This window comes from Myripristis murdjan, chromosome 19, assembly GCF_902150065.1.
Source record: "Myripristis murdjan chromosome 19, fMyrMur1.1, whole genome shotgun sequence".
Classification (NCBI taxonomy): domain Eukaryota; kingdom Metazoa; phylum Chordata; class Actinopteri; order Holocentriformes; family Holocentridae; genus Myripristis; species Myripristis murdjan.
In genome coordinates, this window is record NC_043998.1 from 7,745,442 (window position 1) to 7,766,198 (window position 20,757).

General features: G+C 40.5%; 2 protein-coding genes across 5 annotated transcripts in view; both read left to right on the top strand.

The window, feature by feature from the left end:
• The first annotated feature begins 300 nt into the window (after positions 1 to 300).
• LOC115377997 (ras-related protein Rab-5C) lies at positions 301 to 8,043 on the top strand. 4 transcript variants are annotated; one of them, XM_030078097.1, is made up of 7 exons: positions 307 to 422; positions 502 to 592; positions 1,560 to 1,918; positions 4,453 to 4,604; positions 6,059 to 6,181; positions 6,635 to 6,728; positions 7,075 to 8,043. In XM_030078097.1, exons 3-7 carry the CDS (start codon positions 1,750 to 1,752, stop codon positions 7,200 to 7,202), a joined length of 666 nt encoding a protein of 221 aa, XP_029933957.1. In that variant the 5' UTR covers positions 307 to 422; positions 502 to 592; positions 1,560 to 1,749; the 3' UTR covers positions 7,203 to 8,043. The 4 variants fall into 4 exon arrangements, with proteins under 4 accessions (XP_029933959.1, XP_029933956.1, XP_029933960.1 ...); XM_030078099.1 differs by lacking the exon at positions 502 to 592 and having other exon boundaries at positions 301 to 422; XM_030078096.1 differs by having other exon boundaries at positions 302 to 592.
• An 8,310-nt stretch (positions 8,044 to 16,353) lies between these two features.
• LOC115378434 (zinc finger protein 385C-like) overlaps positions 16,354 to 20,757 on the top strand; it is an 81,977-nt gene continuing 77,573 nt past the window's right edge. The window contains exons 1-3 of the mRNA XM_030078701.1: positions 16,354 to 16,371; positions 17,288 to 17,385; positions 18,286 to 18,430. Of these exons, the coding sequence (XP_029934561.1) occupies positions 18,388 to 18,430 (43 nt within the window). The 5' untranslated portion in view covers positions 16,354 to 16,371; positions 17,288 to 17,385; positions 18,286 to 18,387. The remainder of the gene's footprint in view (positions 16,372 to 17,287; positions 17,386 to 18,285; positions 18,431 to 20,757) is intronic.

A 20,757-nucleotide genomic window follows, 5' to 3' on the forward strand; every position in this document is an offset into this window, starting at 1 on the left:
GTTAAAGCAGGATTTGATGAAGTCTTTTCCCCTATCATGTTGCTCCACCTTGTGGTAGAGGAAACACAAGTGTAAGTGTGTAACTGTGAGTGTGTAAGTGTGAGTGTGTAAGCCCAATAAGAAATAGGAAACCAGTGATATTCTGGAATGTTTTTAATAGTGTGTTGTGTCTGTTTTGTATTTCAGTGGAAACCACTTTCAGATTTATTGCAGACATGCTGATTACAGAACTATAGCAGCCAGTTTTTTGTAGGGGACCTCACAGCCATATGATTGGCTGTGACCCTGCATCACGTGACGGGTGAATCCAGGAAGTGTTTGGGGGTTACACAAGGCGGAAGTGAGAGGATGATTTTGCTAAGCCTGAAAGTATTCGTGGAGGAAAAAACTCGGAGGGAGGAATAACAGCACTTTTATAAGTTGTACGTTAAGGTGCCTTGCGAATTGTTTTGTGTGTCGCTGTTGGTAAGAACAACAAGAAATTGTCTTTTTTGTCTCTAGTTTATTTTTGTGGCAGCGACAGAGCTAAACGTCACGCCAACTGCTTCGGTTGTTTTGCATTCAAGCTCGGCCTCGATACGGACGACAGCAGGTGTTGTTTTCTTATTTTCTGCTTTCATGGAGACTGAGTCAAGCTTAGCAGGTTTTGTGGGTTCAATTAACTACTGAACTTTTGTTTTTGAATGGATACGTGAATATTTCCTTGTTTTTGGCAGGGTGGAGACACTCTACAAAGTCATATCTGGTAGTCGCACACTTGATTAACCTGCATTATTCCCAGCCATAGCCCATGTGTTAGTGTTAGTCCAGTTACTAACCTTTCAGGTACTAAAAACTGCTCCTTAATTACACATGGGCAGCATCATAAAGGTGATTATCTTCTATATTTTGTAAGAAAAGTGCCACTCCTGGCTATTTCAAAATAAGACCAAATCAACCAGGGTTGCAACCCTTTGTGCATTTTTTAAAATAAAAATCCAAACTTAGTCTGTGGCTTTCTGATGTTGACTGATGTTGACTCCCAAAGTTTGATTACAACATAAAGTTAAGCCAAAGACAAATAAAAGTTGTAGCCTTCTATATATGAAGTTATAGATCATTAGTAATAGTGCTGGGGAATATGGGCAAAAGCAAGTGACATGAGGTCTTTGTTCAAATACTTCAATGTCAATATTGTGACGGTGTAGTAGAGATGACTGTGGGTGCTTTCATAAGATATTTACACACAAGATTTTTGATGAACAGTCGTTAGTAATATGTATGTGATGACGGGGCAGAGGCAAATAATTGAACGGCTAATTTAACAGTAAAGTAGGAAAATTGCATCCCTGTACTGTAAGGCAGCCTTTAAAACCAAGAAAAGACAGCACTAATGCCTTATCACAATATTATGTTATCTCATTCCCCAGCTTCCTATGTAAAGACCAGCGGCATGCATTATTTTATAATGTTACTCATAATTAAGATTTTTGTGTAACACGTGGTTTTGTCACTAAATGTTTCTTCTGAAAACATGGTCTTTTGTAACAGAGTTCCTATGGCTTTGTTTTTCATGGCAGATTGGGTCAGTCCACCTCTACTCGCCCCGTTTGAGTCTTGGCACAAGAAGTTAGACCTCTGACCTCGCTCACCATCAGTGCCTGTGCATTTGGAGTTGGCTCCACTGTCTGGTCCAAAACTCCCGTCTACACCTCACCACTTTCAACCCAGCCCAGGCCCTCTCTTCCGGAGCAGTCCCTATCTCTGTCGATGGCTGGGCGTGGTGGAGGAGCAGCCAGGCCAAATGGCCCCGCGGTAGTCAACAAAATCTGCCAGTTCAAACTGGTGCTGCTGGGCGAGTCGGCGGTGGGCAAGTCCAGCCTCGTGCTGCGCTTTGTCAAAGGCCAGTTCCATGAATACCAGGAGAGCACTATCGGAGGTAAGGGGTGTAAAGATGCATCTAGGCTCTTGAAGTACTGAACTGTGTCTGTGCGTCTCAAAATGAGGCTTGTAATGGTTCAGTAAACCCACTGTTTGCTTTGTAATTCATTTTTGTTGGACACAATTTTGGTTTTGGTTTTGGTTTGTTCTGTACATCAGGGAGAAAAAAACACCACCATTTCCATTGTTCTCTGTCCTTTGTCTTATTTGCAAAATTATTTATTGTTCATTCTGAGATTTGGGATAACACTCTGAAATCAACAAATGTTCTCTTCAAGACAAAAGTCTACTTACACTATTTAAAAAAAAAAATCATAAAAAGACTTTGAGTATATTCATAAATTCATCAGCTAAGTGTGTAGTTAGTTGGCTCTCTTACAGTGGATGCGTTTGCAACCCCGCACCTTGTAGGGTGTATTGTGTGTTGAACAGTTTGTTGTTGTTTTTTTCAGTTTTCAGTCTTACTCAACTAGTAGATGGGTAGTGATATGCCTCAGTGGTAGTGATATGCCTCAGTGGGCAGAGCATCAAACCAACACAATCAGTGTTAGGGATCTATTCTCTGTCCAGCTCAGTGGATAGAGCATTGTACTGGGTTGAGGGTTTCATTTCCAGCGTAGGCATCTATAATGAGTATGTGGTCATTCACTGTACAAATAAAAGAATTTAACACCTAAAATTGTGTTATGACCTGCATCCAATTCTCTTTGTGTACCTTGCCTCCCCAGCCCCCACAGGACTGCTTGTGTTGTGGTTGATGGAAAGGAGCTTTTGGCTGAATTTATTTGAAATTCTGTAGAGCCTATTTTCTCCAAGCCCCAGACCACCACACCGGTTGAGCTGCCTAATGACCATAATCAGGCAAAATGACACACAGCATAAATATATTTGGGGTAATTACTCCATTCTGATGGCCCGGAGTTTGTTTTAATTCCCTGTTGGTACTCAAGAGGTCGAGCGGTCACCTGGTAATGAGAGGGTTCCTGGTTCGATCCCCGGCTCCTCCAGAGAGTGCGTCGTAGTGTCCTTGAGCAAGATACTGAACCTCTAACTGCTTCTGATGGGCATCTTGGCACCTTGTTAGTGTGTTTGTGTGAATGTGGGGCAGACATTGTGAAGCTCTTTGGGTGGTCGGTAGACTAGAAAAGCGCCATAGAAACGCACCCCATTCAATGAATTTCCACACTGCATGTCTGACTAAGTAGTCTTATCGCCATTCTAAGTTAATGAGTCATTAAGATGCAGTTGTTCCATGGAGCCACCCACTACATATACTTGGCCTTAAATCATGTGTGCTGGCACTGCTGTAGTTAATTTATGACCTGGAGGCCTCACAAGGAGCAACTCTAAAGCAAAGGCTCGATCCATGATTACAGTAGCATGCCGTTTTGAAACACAGACCACTGACATTGTTTATAATTTCTTTTGTGCAACAGAGAGAATCACAATCAGAAATTGAATATCTGTGGTCAGAACTGCCTGACTGTGACAGTGGCGGCTAAAACGCTTAAAGAATGGATGGGAGCTGCTTAAAGTGTAATCTCAAAAGGGCATCCTCTTGCTTCATGATCGATCATTACTGCCCGTCAGCGTTATTTAACAACGGATTGAAACCAAGGTGCGCTCAGAATCACAGCTTCATCTTGTCAGCTCGTAGTACAGCAGCTTCTCTCGGGGTAGCACGTAAATCTCACTCTCTCAGTACTCTAACTCATGATTTAGGAGTTCTCTGTGAGCCAAATGAACTGTTAACAGTTTTCACTCACTGAGTTAACACTTCAAAACTTCTCATAGCACATCTCTTCCTGTGTTTGTCTGGGACATCAGGCATTACATGTAGGACTAATTGCACAGTTTGCTTTTTATGTGTTAAATCCCCTTACACAGGTCATACTACACCCATACTGACACGTTGAGCCAAATCAAGTTTTACATTGGGAACTCAAGCTTTAATCAGCAAAATCTACTATACTAATCACTTCGATTTCTTTGCTAAGTGATTAAAAAATGTTGTTGGGTTTTTTGTTCCCACTGTGCCACAAGCACGTTACTGCATAGGAAATTTGAAAACAGCCTAAAAAGAGCTACATCTGAGAACTTATTCTACCTAACAGTATGGTAATAAAAAAATCATATTGCAATTATTTTGACAGTTTAAAATGAGGATGATGTTACATTTGCTGTGGTCTGTACCAAACAAACATGTGTTCTTATATATGGAGAATATGATTTACATGCCAGGGCATCTCTGTAGTAGTACTGTGCTTCATTTATAATGGTGTCAGGTCTCACATTTTATCTTTATCAAAAAATTACAGCCTCTGCAAACTGGATATTGCACTTGGTGATAATTGCAGCTTTGATAATATTTTGAGCAGTTATTCAGCCATAATATCAACCAAATTGCCTTTTTGGAATGAGGAATTTAGGTTTGTGTGTTCCTGCTTTTCACATCAGATGTTACACAGCTTTCATGCATGAAGGGGGACTGATGCTCTTGCCCAGTTATGTACTCTCTCTTACCCTCTGCAGCTGCCTTCCTCACCCAGACTGTCTGCCTGGATGACACCACAGTCAAGTTTGAGATCTGGGACACAGCGGGCCAAGAGCGCTACCACAGCCTGGCTCCCATGTACTACAGAGGGGCCCAGGCCGCCATCGTGGTCTACGACATCACCAACGCAGTATGTCTCCTCTGCAATGCACCTGCAGGGACTAAACTAAACTCAGCAGTCACACAATGAACTTAGAGCTGCAACAATTAGTCTAATAATTTATTTGTTACCAAATATTCAATTAATCGACAACTATTCTGATAACTGATTAATCGTTTTGAGCCATTTCCTTAGATGAAAATTTCCAAATTCTCTAGTTCCAGCTTTTCAAATGAGAATATAGTCTGGTTTCTTTAGTCCTCCATGACAGTAAACTAAATGTATTTGGTTGTGGACTGTTGGTGGGGACAAAACAAGACATTTGAAGATGTCACCTTGGGCTGTGGGAAATTGTGATCAACATTTTTCATCATTTTATGGACCAAACAACCAAGTGATTAATCGAGAAAGTAATCAACAGATTAATCAATAATAAAATTAATCGTGAACTGCAACTCTACTCTGATGGCATGTTCCTGTACTTACACAGCTGTGCATTTCAACTTGTGTAGCCTCAGGGTCAACTTTTGTCCTCGGTGATTAAACCGCAGTCTACACGTAGGCGTACTTATGAGCAAATCAGTTTGAATTTTCAAAATGAAAAGTGCAGAAATCAACAATGGTTTGATGTGCTGTTAACCCTCTGAAAGCAACATGAAATTCCCCTCATATTTCTAAAAAATATATTCAAAGTCACTGCTTTGACCCATGAAGATCAACATTTTATTTGCATTCAAAAGCTGGGTCAGTCTTATTTATTATTATTATTATTTTTTTTTAATATATATATATTTTTACATTTTTATGTCTTTAGATGAGAGTCAGTAGTTATACTGTGCTGGATATCTGCTTTCTTTTTCTCTTTTTCACAGCAACCTACCAGTTGAGAGCCAGTGCCCTAGATTCAAGGTTGAATCTGTAATTGCAGTAACCTCTGTGACTTAACTGCTAGTTTTATCATTTGTGTTTATTGAAAACAATTTCTCCTTTCCAATTGATTGTCTGAGCTCTGAATGCCAGCACCAGCAGTATTTTGGAGTACATTATGAAGTTGTACAAGATTTGTTTAGAAGCAGTGGTGCAAAATCGAGCAGTGTAGACAAGACTTATTGCAGAATGTGAAACATACTTGCACATTTTGCTTACTCTCCTGATGTAAGTGCTATGATTAAAATGGGATCAATTGTCTTCTAAAATTATTCAGCATAGCAGGTTAAAATTGCATTTTAGTTGAACAGTTATTTTAGTGTAGATACCTGTGTAGGTGCAGACCCTTGTGTAGGTGTTGAGTTGAAAAAGTGGTTAAGTAATGACATCAGATCCTCGGGTCAACAGGTGTTGGAGGTCAGCTTCTTATGAACGTCTTGTGTGATATGTAGGTGTACACTAAAACATGAAAATGTTCTGCCATGTTTAAATATAACCTCCAGGTGAAAATGTCTTGAAAAGAGCAATGTCGCAACAGGCTATTTTTTTTTCATCAGGATACTTTCATACGAGCAAAAAACTGGGTGAAGGAGCTGCAGAGGCAAGCCAGTCCCAACATCGTGATCGCTTTGGCGGGCAACAAGGCTGACGTCGCCAACAAGAGAGCTGTGGAGCTTCAGGTATGGAGATTATACCAGCCAAGTTACTGAATGTGGCATTGACATGATCATTTCTCACAGATGTGACCTTGGAACTTTTTATTTGATAATAACATGAGTTGGCATTGCTTAATTTTCAACTGAGATACACCAAGGTATAAATCAAAACTGCAGTTTACTTACTAGACTAACTGTAAGGATATTTTTATAGCAGTTAATTTATCAAAGGTTCGTTGGTGATCCCTGAAGGTCACCCAGGTGTGCATAAATTAATTTTTTCCAAGGATCATAAATCTGCTTCCTGAAATGAAAATATTTTGAAAGAGAATTGCACCTTCCCTGGCTTGCTTTATTTATTTACTCAACAGGGACCGTGCACATTGACCAGCATCACGATTCTGTGGTATAAATGTGCCAGATTTAGCATTAGGTGTCTAATACTGCCCTAAACATCTAAAATAATGTTCTCTCCAGGAGGCACAGGCATATGCAGATGACAACAGTCTGCTCTTCATGGAGACCTCAGCTAAAACTGCCATGAATGTCAATGAAATTTTCATGGCCATTGGTAAGTGCATCATTTCCCACAGTCAAATGTACATTTCATTCTTCTTGCTGCTTCCCCGTGTAGATATTTTAGATAACACTATAGAATGTATCTGTTTCACTGCAGGAAAGTATGAGTGCACATACTGAGGTGACATTAATTGAGTACGTAGTGGTTAGATGATTGTATTTAGTTACAAATTAAAACATTGCCAGTGAATGGATAAATAATTCCCAGTCTCCGTTGTTAACAGTGTCAGAGGTTTTTATTCATAGTGGAACCCATGTTATACTACATTTTGTTTAGCAGATCTGGAACATTGCTCAAGTTAAACATATAATGACTGTGATGCTGTTTGTCTGTGCAGCCAAGAAGCTACCCAAAAACGAACCTCAGGGCGGAGCTGGACCAGGGGGACGGACCAGGACAGGAGTGGACCTACAAGAAGCCGCCCCCCAGGGCCGCAGCAGCCAGTGCTGTGGCAGCAGCAACTAGCAAGCGCAAAACCATGAACTTAGTGAGCAAGCCCTGAACATCTTTTTAAGGACAGCAGCTGACTACAAATCCAGACAGGACTTCCACTCTGCACTTAAACTGAGATTACAGATGAGATTATCTGGATCCCCTGTGATTAAAGGAACATTTTTTAAAGAATCATAAGCTAGAGGGAATTCCAGTGTCCCTCGCTCCTCTCCTGTCCTTTCCCCCTGTATCTATCTACCTCCCTCTCCATCTTTGACTTCCCTCTCTCTGTTGATTGAATTCTGTCTTAAATTACCTTTTTGAAGGATGATGGTTGTCATTTTGCCCTCCGTAAGTGCATGTGTGTCTGTGTGTGTGTGTGTGTGTGTGTGTGTGTGTGTGTGTGTGTGTGTGTGTGTGTGTGTGTGTGTGTGTGTGTGTGTGTGTGTGTGTGTGTGTGTGTGTGTGTGTGTGTGTACTGTATATGTGTGTGAGTGGCGAAATCTGGAAATATATGTGAAATTTGGCGGTTGTTTTCTTTTCTGTTCCGATTGTGTCCTCTTGAAAGATACACCCAACCATCTTGACACTGACAAAGCCACTGATCTGAAAGACGGTGTCCCGGTGCTTTTCAGATCTCTGCATTTTGTCACGCTTTTTAGGGACCTGGACCTGATCAGGAGTTAGAACCGGCTTATGACTGCTGTACTCTTGTAGCAGGTCATGATTTGATCGAGTACACACCTTAAGGTGTCTGTGGCCTGTGCAACACGTCATCCAATGTGCATTAACACCTGTAATATCAGAGATGTTAGCAGTTTTTTTTCAAAATTGTAAAATAAATGTGAAAATAAATCGTAAGACCAAAAAGTAATTTACAACATCCAAGATTTCTTGACCCAAATCCAGATTTTAGTTGTCAGTCGTCTGACTAACTGCAGCATAGGCAAAACAAGATTTTGAAATGTTGATTTCTTTAATACTATATGCTGGGGGTTGTAGCAATTCTCTCTTATTTTGAGCATTGAGTCAATATGGAAGCATTTACCAAGGTATTTCTAGTTTTCTCTGTAAACGTTGCGAGTTGGAAATAAGTTTTGTTTTGTTGTCAGGACCATTTATTTTTCTGCCAGGCCCTGATACATAATAGCTGTATGTATCTGGATACTTAGTAATAACACATAAGAACTTTTTCTGCAGACAGTACAGTTGAGCAGACATTGAGCAAAATTATAATTTTATTTAGACGTGGTATATTTCTTAGCAAGGCAGTCCACCACTGATGACTGAATAACAATTAATACCTTAACTGCCTTCTAGCTGATCAAAAAGTATCTCTTTTTCAATTAACTGAAAGGTGTGTTTTCATCACATCTTTTATGAACATACTTTGACATTTAGGTCTTTGTGACTCAGTTGTTTACTCTGAGCCACTTTTCCACTGAACATCGTACGTGGTGTACAATGACCAGAATCAGCTCAAAATCTTCAGAAGACACGATTGAAAACTAAGTCCTAACTTTTTACTGTATTCATGTAGTTAAGTCATAAGGTGTCCAATAACCAGAGAAGGCATTTTATCCTTTTTATGGCTTGGCTGACAGCACAAACATGACTGGAATTGTTTTAAATTTTGTCAAGGAAAGCTGTAAAGAATCATGTAAATTCGCATCAGGGCAAGGGTGTGAACTCTGGCTTCAGTTTTCAGGGTCTTATGAAGGTCTTGGTGTATAGTGGGTAGCTTTGAAATGAAATGTGAAACTCACATTCACTGATGGTCCATTCTGTGGAAGAAAATGTATTTGTTGAATGGATCTGCTGTGAAATTGGCAATACCCTTTTGGAGCATAAAAGCTATGGAGGACATTTCCACTTGTGGAAGCAAGGCAAGACAGATATCCTTTTCCCCAGCAACTTCCTCTCCTCCTCATTTGGGGATCTCAAAATGCCCTGCAAGCCAGCGTGCCTGGGTGTGCTGCTCCAGGGTCAGTCTGGACAGTCTGTCAGTGCACCCCCAAAGGAGACAGCCAGGGGGCAGCCTTTCCACATACCTGACCCACCCCTGACACTTTATCCTCCTTGTACGAATAAGAGCTTGAGATACCCCAGCTTCTCCACTTGGGGCAGTGTTCAACCCTCACCTGGATAATACAGGCCACCATGTTTGGGTGAGAATTTAGACCTCAGACATGATGGTGGTGATCATGTACTAGTCATTTTATCTTGAAACAGTGAAAGCTCTTCATTATCTGATACAATTTGGGAACAGTGCTTTTGAAGTGGTATGGAGGTGCTTTTCCCTGTTTTCAAAAAGGGGAACAGAGGGTGCATTCAGTTACCAAAGAATCACAATACTCCCTGGAAAATGGCCCAGGTTTTATCCCTCTTATAGATAATCAAAGGATAATGAGCATTTGCTAAGCCTGTTTATGTGTGCTTTGTGGGTTTAGTGAACTCAAAACTGACAAAACACCGTTTAAATAATAATAACAAGGTCAGCAGGTTTAACATCATTATGGGTGCAGCAGCAAACACTGGCCACTGTTGCCAAAGTGTTGATTCAACACTTTGCGCTATTGCACTGAGCCACACACCACACACAGTCACATCAAAACTAAAGGCATAATAGCAAGTGCATAATAAAGGTAAAAGTATTATTCAAATTTGTGTTAGGGTTGGTGGACAAATTAAAAGAGGTGTTAGTCTGTTCCTATGTTCTAATCTCTGACACTGTAATTTGTCTGTTTTTGTAACACAGTATTGACGTAATGTTATAACCCACATCATCAGGCCAATAAAGGCATCAGCATGAACAAATATCACCATACAATATTTAACGATGCATGTCATGGGTGATTGAAGATGTTAGTTACCTTTGATATGTGTGAAGTTAAAGATGTTAATTTGGAGACCCCTGAAAGACTAAAGCTCATGAGCACAGCCACACTGAACATTTCCAACCACTAGATGGAGGCAAAATGCTTTCTAAGTCTCAATGCCATGTCTCTCAAAGTCTTCTTGAATGCTTAGTTATTTACATGGAGTAATCACCTCATTAGGAAAAGGGAATTTGGATAGTTTAGGGAAAATGGATATTTCTGAAGTGTGAACATATTTTTCTGGTCTACATTTAAAGGTACTGTATTGTAATAATTTACTTCCTTAAAGCTGCTCAAGGTGATCTCTGACCACAAGAGGGTGTTGAGAGCTCAAAAAACAGTCTAAACCTGCCTCTGGGTTCATGGTAGATTGCTTGTATAAAACCAAAAGTTGAGGCGAAAAAATGCATTTTTTCAGATGGAACTAATGGATACCTTTCACTCCCACGAGCCTCTTGTTGGATCACTTGGGTTATTTTGTCTCTAACCTCCAATTTGAAAATGTGGTGAACCTGCAGAATCTCAGCAACAAGGTAAACTGCTTTGAGTGAACTTTTTCTGTAGCCACAGTTCTGTCTGCAGCAACGGAGGCAATCGCACATTGATGTAAAATGTGGATGTATTTATCTGCAGAAAGTTTGATTAGGAGTGAGCAGGTGAAGAGGAGGGAAGAGGAGGAGTTTATTAGGCTGATACAGAAATTTAGAAAGCTAAAACCAGGAAATGATAACAGGCTGGCTGTACGGTGGAAAGTAGACCCACAGTGATGACTGTCACATTGCACAGGGTCATTGTACTGCTACAAAATGTATGTAATATTGCTTAATGTAGCTTTAAATGTGAAAAAATACCAAAACACCATGCCTTATGTGCCCAACACTGCTTTCTCCTTTCTCACCCTATTTATAAATATCTGTCAAACAATACACCCAGAACAACTTGTTGGCTAGTAGTAGCAGATTTGTATTATTATTTCTTGTAGCCTCAATTATATGTTTCCCATGGCTGTTGCCTTGACTCGATTCTTCTTTTTACTCCTTTAACAAAGATTTGTATAACGTTATGCTCAAACCTCACCTGTGTTGTGGTGCAAAAATATGGCCTTGAAATATGATGTTTGAAATATTATGTATCTTAAGCCTAATTCCCATTCTGTATACAGAAACAAATAGGGGGGAATAGCCACTAGATGGTGCTAAAGCGCCATAAAAGTACACAGTGCACCTTTAAAAGAGAGTAAGGCAAAGGTAAGGGCAATAAACAATATTTTAGGGTTACAATTACGAATAAATTATGTGTAGGGTTACAGATTATGGATGATGATAAGGATTTTTTGTTATTGTAATTTAGTAATTGAACCATAATCTTAATCTCTACAGCACTTAAACGGTGTAGATTTTAGTCAAATAATGTCATCACTGAGTGACACAAAGGACACAACATTCTTAACCACAATTTTAACAGCTTAAAAATATTTCTACACAACGGTGTTCACATTTGTATGCATGAACATGTGTATGTATGTGTGAATGAGAAGAGTGACCATGCAAAAAGCCATTACTTGCACAGTGGGGAAAAAAACTCCATTATCTGTCTTGCGGAGGCATGGCACAATAGGGGTATGCTTCATTTATGCTCACCTGATTATTCTACTGCGCATTTAAAACAGGGTTTCTCTGGGTTAATGCATCAGTCCACTCTACTTTGATGAACAGTGCCCTCTTAATAGAGGTGCCTGAAACTCTTTCAGATTTTACATCTATTAGTGGAAGAAACTGCATAATATTTTAAATGGTCTCCATACAAGGTAACTCTTGTGGGGTTGTACAGGATTTTGAAGAATATCTGCACTGGCCTGGGCATCTGGAAGTATGGACTATATAAAGTATTACAAATTCTATCAACATAACACATGTCTTTGGGGGATATTCAGAAGGAATAACACAATTAACTCTTATATTGCCATGCTCCCCTTATTGACTGTTTAAATCTTACATCATTCTTTAGCACAAAAAGATTCATTAAATATAGCTCATTCAGTCGTTTCTGTGCAATATTTTGAATTTTTAAAATCTAAATGTCCAATGTATTATTTCCAGTTATATTCATGCTGGATAACAGTCACAGGAGTTGAAAATCCAACACTAGCCAGAGCATGGATTTCAGTATAATTTAAAGTTTATGAATGGGTTCCCTGATGTGTCACCCTGAGGTACAGAACAGGAAATCTAATGAAGGCACAGTACTGTACATTTTCACTCTCAAAGGTTCCTTTGTGTTCTACAGGCAGGTATAGCAGATTGCTTAAAGTCTCTCCCGTTGGCCTGGAGACCTGCATGTGAACTTCAAAAAGAAACCTTGGCAATGTTCAAAATTTTACACAGGAGACAGCGTAAACTGTCTTTAAGATGATAGACCTCCTATTGTTGCTATTGAGGCTGCGATGCATCAGACCATGTTCTTACTTTGAGGCAGCCACTGCCACACACACACACGCACACAAACACACACACACACACACAAGCCTAGGAGACAGTTGCTCTGCCAAAAGCAAGCGGTCGCTCTGCTCTGTTCACAGTAAATGTTTTCTCATTTGTTGGGCTGTCAGTCAAGGCATGCTCTGTCAAAAAAGAAACTCACTTTTTACTATACAGCCACTATGAATCATAATGGTGGGGGAGCAGGACTAAAAATGAATGTGTTTGGAGGAGAGACCTGCAGAAAAAGAGGAGACGTGCCCTGAAAACAAACATAGTCAAATACCTTTGCAATTGCACATTTCACTCCAATAATCTGTTTCTTTTTCATTCATGGCACAGATAAAATGGGTTACAGGGCCAATAAATACCTTGAATAATGCCTGGTTGTCATAACAACAAGGAGGTGTGGATTAACTTTTGTGAATGCTCTCTTTGCTGGGGGGACACCATTGGCCCACATCAAAAGGACTAGCAGCAGAGGTAAATCCATTAATCATTTCAACAATGTAAATGTGATTTGAGCACTGACTTGTATCGCCACATATTGACGGGTGAGACAATGATTTGGGAAACTGTCTCTCTCCTTTGGAAATAATTGCCTTTATGCTTATTTTCAGAAAACAGGCCTATCTAGGGAAGATCCCCACCCACTGCATTATGATGTGACTTTCAAAATCACAGTAATGCCAAGAGGGTGATTCATCTTTCCGATCCAGCATGTGACAACAAGATAGCCAGTTCTTGATGGATTCCTTCTATTTTCCTGAACAGACAGAAATGCCATTAAATACCAAGGACACTGGGACAGGGAAGGATACGCTATGTAGACAACCCAGCGGTGCAGTTTGAGATTTTTGCTGATAGCTTATAGAAAGTGTGATGCGGTTACAGTTATTGGCTGTTATCTAAAATGAAGCATCTAACAGCACTGCAACAGGATTTGGCACCAGCGAAGCAGGAACCCAGACTGGAGCACAACAAAACAGCGGGAACTGACAGCAGAAAATAGGCTGTTTTTATATTCTGGATTCTGTTGCATTTCAGCCTTTATTTACTTACAGTGGGTTCCCTAAAAACAAATGCTGTCTTTTAGCAAAACCCTGCTATGCATTCACTTAGTTTCACACATTCACACCGGGAGATGTAGATGTTAAGGGATGTGTGATAATCACTCCGCTCCCCTAAATATTTCTGGGGAATTTAACCCTGCAGCTACAAAATCTCTAACTATTCAACTCCATATTACTTTAAGATGGTGCAAGGAGAAGTAAGATAAATACTGAGTGCGATAGTATGGTGAGGTGCCTTAGCTCAAGCGTGGGCAAATATTAAGACTGAATGGAAATCATTTCAGACTGAGCAAGCAAGCATTTTAACAAATGGTTATTGTTCTTCTGACCCCTCTCCACGCAAGGTGACATCCACAAAAGACAATAGCAAAACTAATGAGGCACAACTTTTTTTTTGCAGCCTTATAATCCACCCAGGATCAAGAGGACAACAAAGAAGGTATAGCTGAATGACAGATAAACAAATAAATAAAACAACACTCCATTACTTCGCTCACGCTGCAAGATTTTTAGTCATTCCTTTACCTTGTCATCACAGTCTATCTCTGATTTGTTCCACGTTTAAGCCCAACAAGGTGACTGAATGAAGATTTTAAAGATGTGGGTGGAAACAACACTTCAACCTTTCTCTTATTGATTCTCTTGTGGATGTTGAAAACGTGGCAGTGTTCACCGTCCCACCTTTGATTTATACCCCAACCCATGATAAAAAAGTTCTGACTGACTCTGACCTTGACTTTGGTCTGACATTGATGACGACTCCTTATGGGATTTCCAGAGTCAAAAACTTCTAAAAAAAAAAAAAAAAAAAAAAAATGGGCCAGGCAAAGCCACATGGGTAAAGAAGTCAATGTTAAATTCAACTTGAACAACGTCCTCTATTCTGGTATCCTTGAGAGGCAGACAATGGATTATAGTTTCGGGTGGTACAATGAAGGGGACATTTTTCACACTTTCCCAGTAAACTCGACAGCCTTTTTTGTATAATGACTTTACTGGACAAATTGTTTCTGTAGTGCAATAGATCATCACTGTATCAGTAGCAGATAGTTAACATCCCAGCTACCTGCAAACGGAAGGATAGCGAGCTCCAAGTTAATTCATTCAGTGAGCAAAAGCGTAACGTCCTCCTTGTTAGTGCCTCGGAGCGAAGCTCAGAGGTCATTTAAGTTTGTTACAGTATATGAAACTATACTTATGTTTATTTAAGTAATTGGTGACAAAACTAAGGCCTTAACATTTCAAAGTAAGAAAAAAATGAATTCCATATTAGAAGATTTGCACAAAATCTAGCTTGAAAAGTTTATTAAACACTAAGCAAGAAGAAATGAGAAAAAAGGCTCAGCAAGACGCAGATCTCCACCAAGGAGGGAGAGCTGACATTTGCCCAGGTTATCAGGTGAACAACCTATATATTGGTTGTGTTATGTATGTAGCAACTAAACGGATCTGGATGGTGCGCTCAGAGCAGCCATTCGCATCCATGTCATGGAAACTGCTTTGATTTAACACTTTTGATGTTTTTTAACAAGGGGTTTGAAATTACGAAAGAGTGACCTGGATGTCATTTAATTCCCTACAACTAAAATTGTATTTTTAATGTGGAGTTTTATCATTGGAGGCTACGGCGCCTCCATGTCTGCTCCCCCACAGGAGGTCAGTTAACCCTGCATGGTGCCAAGGTGAATGAGGCGAATCGCAACATGGTCATAGGCATGTTTCTTTTGTCCTTGTTTGTCCTTGTTGTACCTTTCGGCCAACTGGTGTGAAAATTTAATCAGCTCGTCCTTGGCTCGGCACCAACATTTCTACAAAATTCCATGTAAATCCATTCAGCCTTTTTTGAGGTGTCTTGCTCATAGACAGCCAGGGCGACCACTGTACATGACCTCCATCACCTCCTCTGTGGAGGTCATGAAAATTTCAGCGTTGGGCCATTAACCAAAATGGAAGCTCTGTTGATGATGTTGAAATGCCATGGATCACTTAATACCCCTTTTTCAAGTCACAATGAAATGAAAAGTGGCTCTTTTATAAATGGGCTAATTTTACATTTCCTAATATACACCTAAAACAATGTAAATTTATATTTTTGCATCAAAATCCCATTATATATGGAGAAAACATTTGGTCTATTTGGTGTACTTTAGTGATTGGCTCATGGTGTTTCAGGAGGTGTACATAAAAGTTCCAGCTAATAAAAGCAATAACAGATTTTTCCATGGCATCAGATAAATCTGGCCCCCTCTCCCTCAGCATTTTCCCAGTGGTTTACACTGAATGATCCCTCTTCTTCCCCATTACATCCCACCTTAACATCCGGCTTCAGCAGGAAAGATAACATGGACACTCACAAAATTCAGTTTTATTCTGACTTTTTCTTGAAATTGTGAGTCTCTAAATGTATAGATTGCTTAGCAGTAACAGTCTTGAAGTATTATATTATACTTATATAGATAGATAGATAGATAGATAGATAGATAGATATTATTATTATTATTATTATTATTTTTTTTTTTTTTTTTTTTTTTTTTTTTTTTAAAGCAGCAACAGGTGAGTACAACAGACTTTTTTCACGGTGCATTTTGACCTTAATAACGAGGCAAACACAGGTGTTACAAATGACATTAACTAAGGTTGTGTTCCACTTGGGTCTAACAGAGCTGGGGTCCTGCTGTTTATATATATATATATATATATATATATATATATATATATATATATAAACTCATTTATGTATATATACTTCTCACAGATTGTGTTCCTCTATCGGGTATGTACTGACATTTATTTATTCCAGAAGAACTGTGAATTTTCCATGTATGTGCAGGTCTATGTGCTGGATATTTTCTGAAAACCACTGTGCTGAGGAATAGCGTACAGTGCTTTCCACAGCCACTAGTGAACCACTAGCTAAATCTGTGTGGAATTAAGGTACTCAGCCAGTGAAAAGTCAGATATTGCATTGTCACCCTCCACCAGTCTTCACTGATCTGGGTTACAATGTTCCAAGCACTGAGGTACAGTCATTATCTGGGTACAGGTTTTACAGTGGTACTTTTCTTTTGTTTCATGTTCCACCTTTGCAATTACCCATTGGCATCCTTCAAATGATGCAATCTCAATCAAACGTCGAAGCCAAAAGGCACTACAACCAATTTCGGTATGTACCGTTGCCATGGTAACCAGGTTAATTGAAATGCAAGGGTCTGAGGGGCAGCCAGGTCTTGATTGAGGTAAGTCTGAGAAACAGCATGGACCAGAAGAATAAAATGGTCTCTAATGAAAGCACTCAAGATAATGATGGAGCAGAGCAATGGCTTCAGCTTTGATGCCGGGAACATGTTGTCGACTGGACTCATGTCAGGCTAGAGTCAGAGCTACCAAATACACCTCACATCCTTATCCTCTGTTACAAAATCGAGTCAGAATATCCGGTTTGAACTGGTTTTGCATATGTGATTGTGTGCATCTGCCTACATGTTTGCATGTGGCTCCATTTGCCAGTTTGCTAGTTCTGTTCTCCTACGTGAACCCACGCTAATCACAGACACCCACACCCCCAGCACACACACACACACACACACACACACACACATACACAGAGAGAGAGAAGCAGAGACATCAAGGGCCCTTGATGAAGTGTGTTATCTTACACCCTTGTCTCTGCTTGCATGTGTGTGCACAAGCACATGTGCACCTTTTATTTTTAGGGTGGCTGCCGTGCGGTGGAGGTCAAGCAGGGTGCCAAAGGACTTCAATGAGAAGGACATAGCTCAAACTCCAAGTATGTTTCCACACTGCATCCATCACTGCCTGGCTGACAGCTGCCCCCACTGCACACCACCCGGCTGGCCACATGAATACATGATTTAACATAGCCCAGCAATTTTAATAAGGGGGGCTGAGGGGTGGTATTGGGGCAGTGATCGCTGGGTGATGGGCCCACAAGGCTCAAAGAGGACCTAAAGGTGGAGAGGATTTGTCATGTCAGGGTGGTACAACATGGTCATGATTTTCCTTTGACCCCTTGGGCAATTTATCTTCCTCCAAGTAGCTGTTATGTGGTAGCAGGTTATTAATAGAAGTGAACACTGATGTACATCCGCATTGGACAGAGGCTATTAAAATGCCTGTATTTGCTTTACAAGGATCCCCAGATTTTATGTGGGATCATGCAAACCACACTTTCACTGGGCAGAAGAAGCAAAGAGAACAAAGGGAATGTCTTTTCAGTAGATTATAGTTTATTTCAAGCCTAAGAAAAAAGAAGTCTGTTTTTTTTAACAGTCTGATATAAGTACCAACAATTGGTCTTTTTGTGACATATCTCATACAGGAATTGCCATACCCCATACTGACTGGTCACCAAAGATACTCTTATTGAAGATGATATAAATTAAAATATATAAACAGCAACAGTGAACTGGTCGCCACTAGCCTGAAGCATATATTTGATTGAAATGCCTTTTTGATGACACGACTAAACTGCAGCCATAAACACACTGTTGACAAGCTTTGAGAGGTTTTATTGGTTTAACCAAATGTCACATCGTTTCATACCCAATCATGGTTTATGATTTTTTTTTTCCTCTGCGGCCGACTCATGTTTGCAAATACCGATTTTATTTTCCTAACATTTCTCTCATCCCCGTGCGCCCGGTGATTTGATATCTCTGTCGCGCAGGCAGTGGTGGCACAGCGCGCGCACATAACCGGCATGGTTATCTTGACACGCTCGCGGGACTGAAACGCCTGCAGCTCGCGCCGTGATCTGTGACAGTTGGAAATGGACAGTCAGGACGGAGGAGCTGCCAAACCCTCTGACACAGGTAGGGAAATATTTATGACATTAATTATAACATTTCGGGCCTGTCTTCCTCTCCATTCGTGTCATTTCTGACGCGAATGTCGATTGCTGTCGTCTGTCGTCTAAAACATCTCCACTATGCCTTTGTTGTATGGTAAAATGTAATTATTTTGCCTCTAACAAACAAGTAGAGGTGTTTGTTAACGATATAAAAATCACTACCATTATTTGTTACAGCTGACATTTCTATTTTATGTCATATCACCACAATATGTCTTCATACACGCACCGAATATTATATATGCTGTGATTTATATTTATTACAGTCTAGAGTACTTTTTTCTCTCATAAGGATAACGTTAAGTGAATTTATCAAAAATGGTTGGCTACAAGCTCGCCTTTGTCTTCAATTTGTCGAGAGAGCTTTTGGGAAACTTGCTTGGCTTGAGACTAATGTGTTTTGCGCCTTTAAAATGCGTAACCACAACTGTCGCTCCAGCTCAAAACTAGTGGAAACTTTTAAAAGGGACTACTCACCGTGTTTCGACTATTGTCTGTGGCAGATAAACTTATTTAGTTAGTAGACTGCCGCGTTTCCAGGATTTTGTTCATAGCCTACCATGTTGAGAAAGGTGGACTTTTTTTTTTTTCTTTTTTTTTTACAGTCGGAGGTGGGCCAAGGTATAGTAGGCTGTAATGGTGGGAAATGGTTTATTAAACATAATCTAATCTAACGTTAATTAATGGAGCAATTGTTTCCCCCCGGGGTTCAATGATTGACTCTGCCCATCACAGTCTCAGTCCTCAGAGAGAGAGGAGAGGAGAAAGGGGCGTCTGTCTCTGTGACCATGCACGTTTTTTTTTTTTTTATGACAGAGAGAAGCTTATATGTGTCAGCTACCTGAAATATCCCATGAAAGTAGAAAAACACAGCTAGGTCAGAGAGAGAGAGGGAAAGAGACATAGAGATGTAACTTGAGTGCCTAAATGTGGGCACAACAGCAAAAAACACTGCTGAATATTTAATTGGGCTTTTATTTGACAAAAAGCTCCCTGTCTTACAGGGGTCTCCGAACAAATACCAGTCTGTTTTCTCTGTCTTTCTTTTCTTACTGAGTGGGGTCATCTGGGCCTCTTTAGGATCCCATAAGATGGGCTATTCTTTAGAGCTAAACAGGGCTCAGCGGTGACTTTAGTCCTCCCAAGAATATTAAGAGTAAACTTAGTGAGCTAAGCGGTGCGAGCAGGGTGCACATGTGCGCACTTACCCACGTCATTCAGTAACAAGTTGGCAAAAAAACATCATGTGTCAGTATTTCAAATTTGGCTCCTATATAGCCTATCTTCTTATGGAAGCCTGCCTCTCACTTTGTCATTACTGTGAGTGTTGCCATGGCATAGTCAGCTGCCACTCAAATCAAGCAGACTGGACTTCACTGCTTAAATGCCCAGCACTGGCAACATCATCATCTTCCGCATCCTCCTCAAATGACCCTTCTCTCATCCTTCCCCGTCTGCCTCAGCTTCAAATCTAAATGGCTTCAAATGATGCCTGTCTGCTGCCAAGCACTGCTGCACCTCCAAAACGACGTTCCCTCCAACTGTATGCAAGCAGTCATTTTCATTGTGAACAAAAAAAGGCCCTTTATTCATCAAATCCTGCGCCTCCCCCTGCCCACTCCCCAGGGTGATGCTGTAATTTTCACTAGCACTCCAGTGTGAGACTGGGAGAGCTTGTACTTACATTACTCCTGTGTGTAATTCTGTTGAGCTTTTAGGTGTGAACACAGCTGGGCCGTGCTCACACCATCTGAGCAATACAAAGATTCACAGAAATTCACCAAGCAAGCTTCTTAGGAATAGGCCGAGGGCACTCACATTTTTTTTTCTCTTCTTTACCTGTGCACTGCCAAGAGCTTGTTATTTACTGTGGCTAAACCCAGTGGGACACAACTAGACCAAGTGGGCTCATGTCAGGAAATATTTCTCACTTCCTTGCTTGGGGTTATGTTGGTTTTTTGGCACAAAAAGCATGATTTTTGGTCAAATATTTGGCTTTAGACAGGATTTAGTTTAGAAGTTATCAAGGTGTGAGTTAAGATACTGATTTTTCAGCTTCGCATCACGTCAGGCCCGGTCAGACCCGAGTATAGCTTGAGCAGTGCCCCGTATCCCTCAGCGTTCTGCCCCTGGGAATATGCCACAATCACAGATTACTTCTTTTATCCCAAACATTGGTAATGAAGTTGAGTGACCAGCATATCTTTTTCTCCCTCCCTACCTTTCACTCCCACCTCAGCGCGCTCCCCTCTATACTTTGGCATTTGGCTGCTGCCGTCTGTCTCAGTA

What these genes read in the sequence shown, in the direction of transcription:
- LOC115377997 (XM_030078099.1), top strand. Translation starts at nt 1,750, where the DNA reads ATGGCTGGGCGTGGTGGAGGAGCAGCCAGGCCAAATGGCCCCGCGGTA. An exon ending in CCAGGAGAGCACTATCGGAG is followed by an intron (nt 1,919 to 4,452) that starts GTAAGGGGTGTA and finishes TACCCTCTGCAG; the next exon opens with CTGCCTTCCTCACCCAGACT. An exon ending in AGAGAGCTGTGGAGCTTCAG is followed by an intron (nt 6,182 to 6,634) that starts GTATGGAGATTA and finishes TGTTCTCTCCAG; the next exon opens with GAGGCACAGGCATATGCAGA.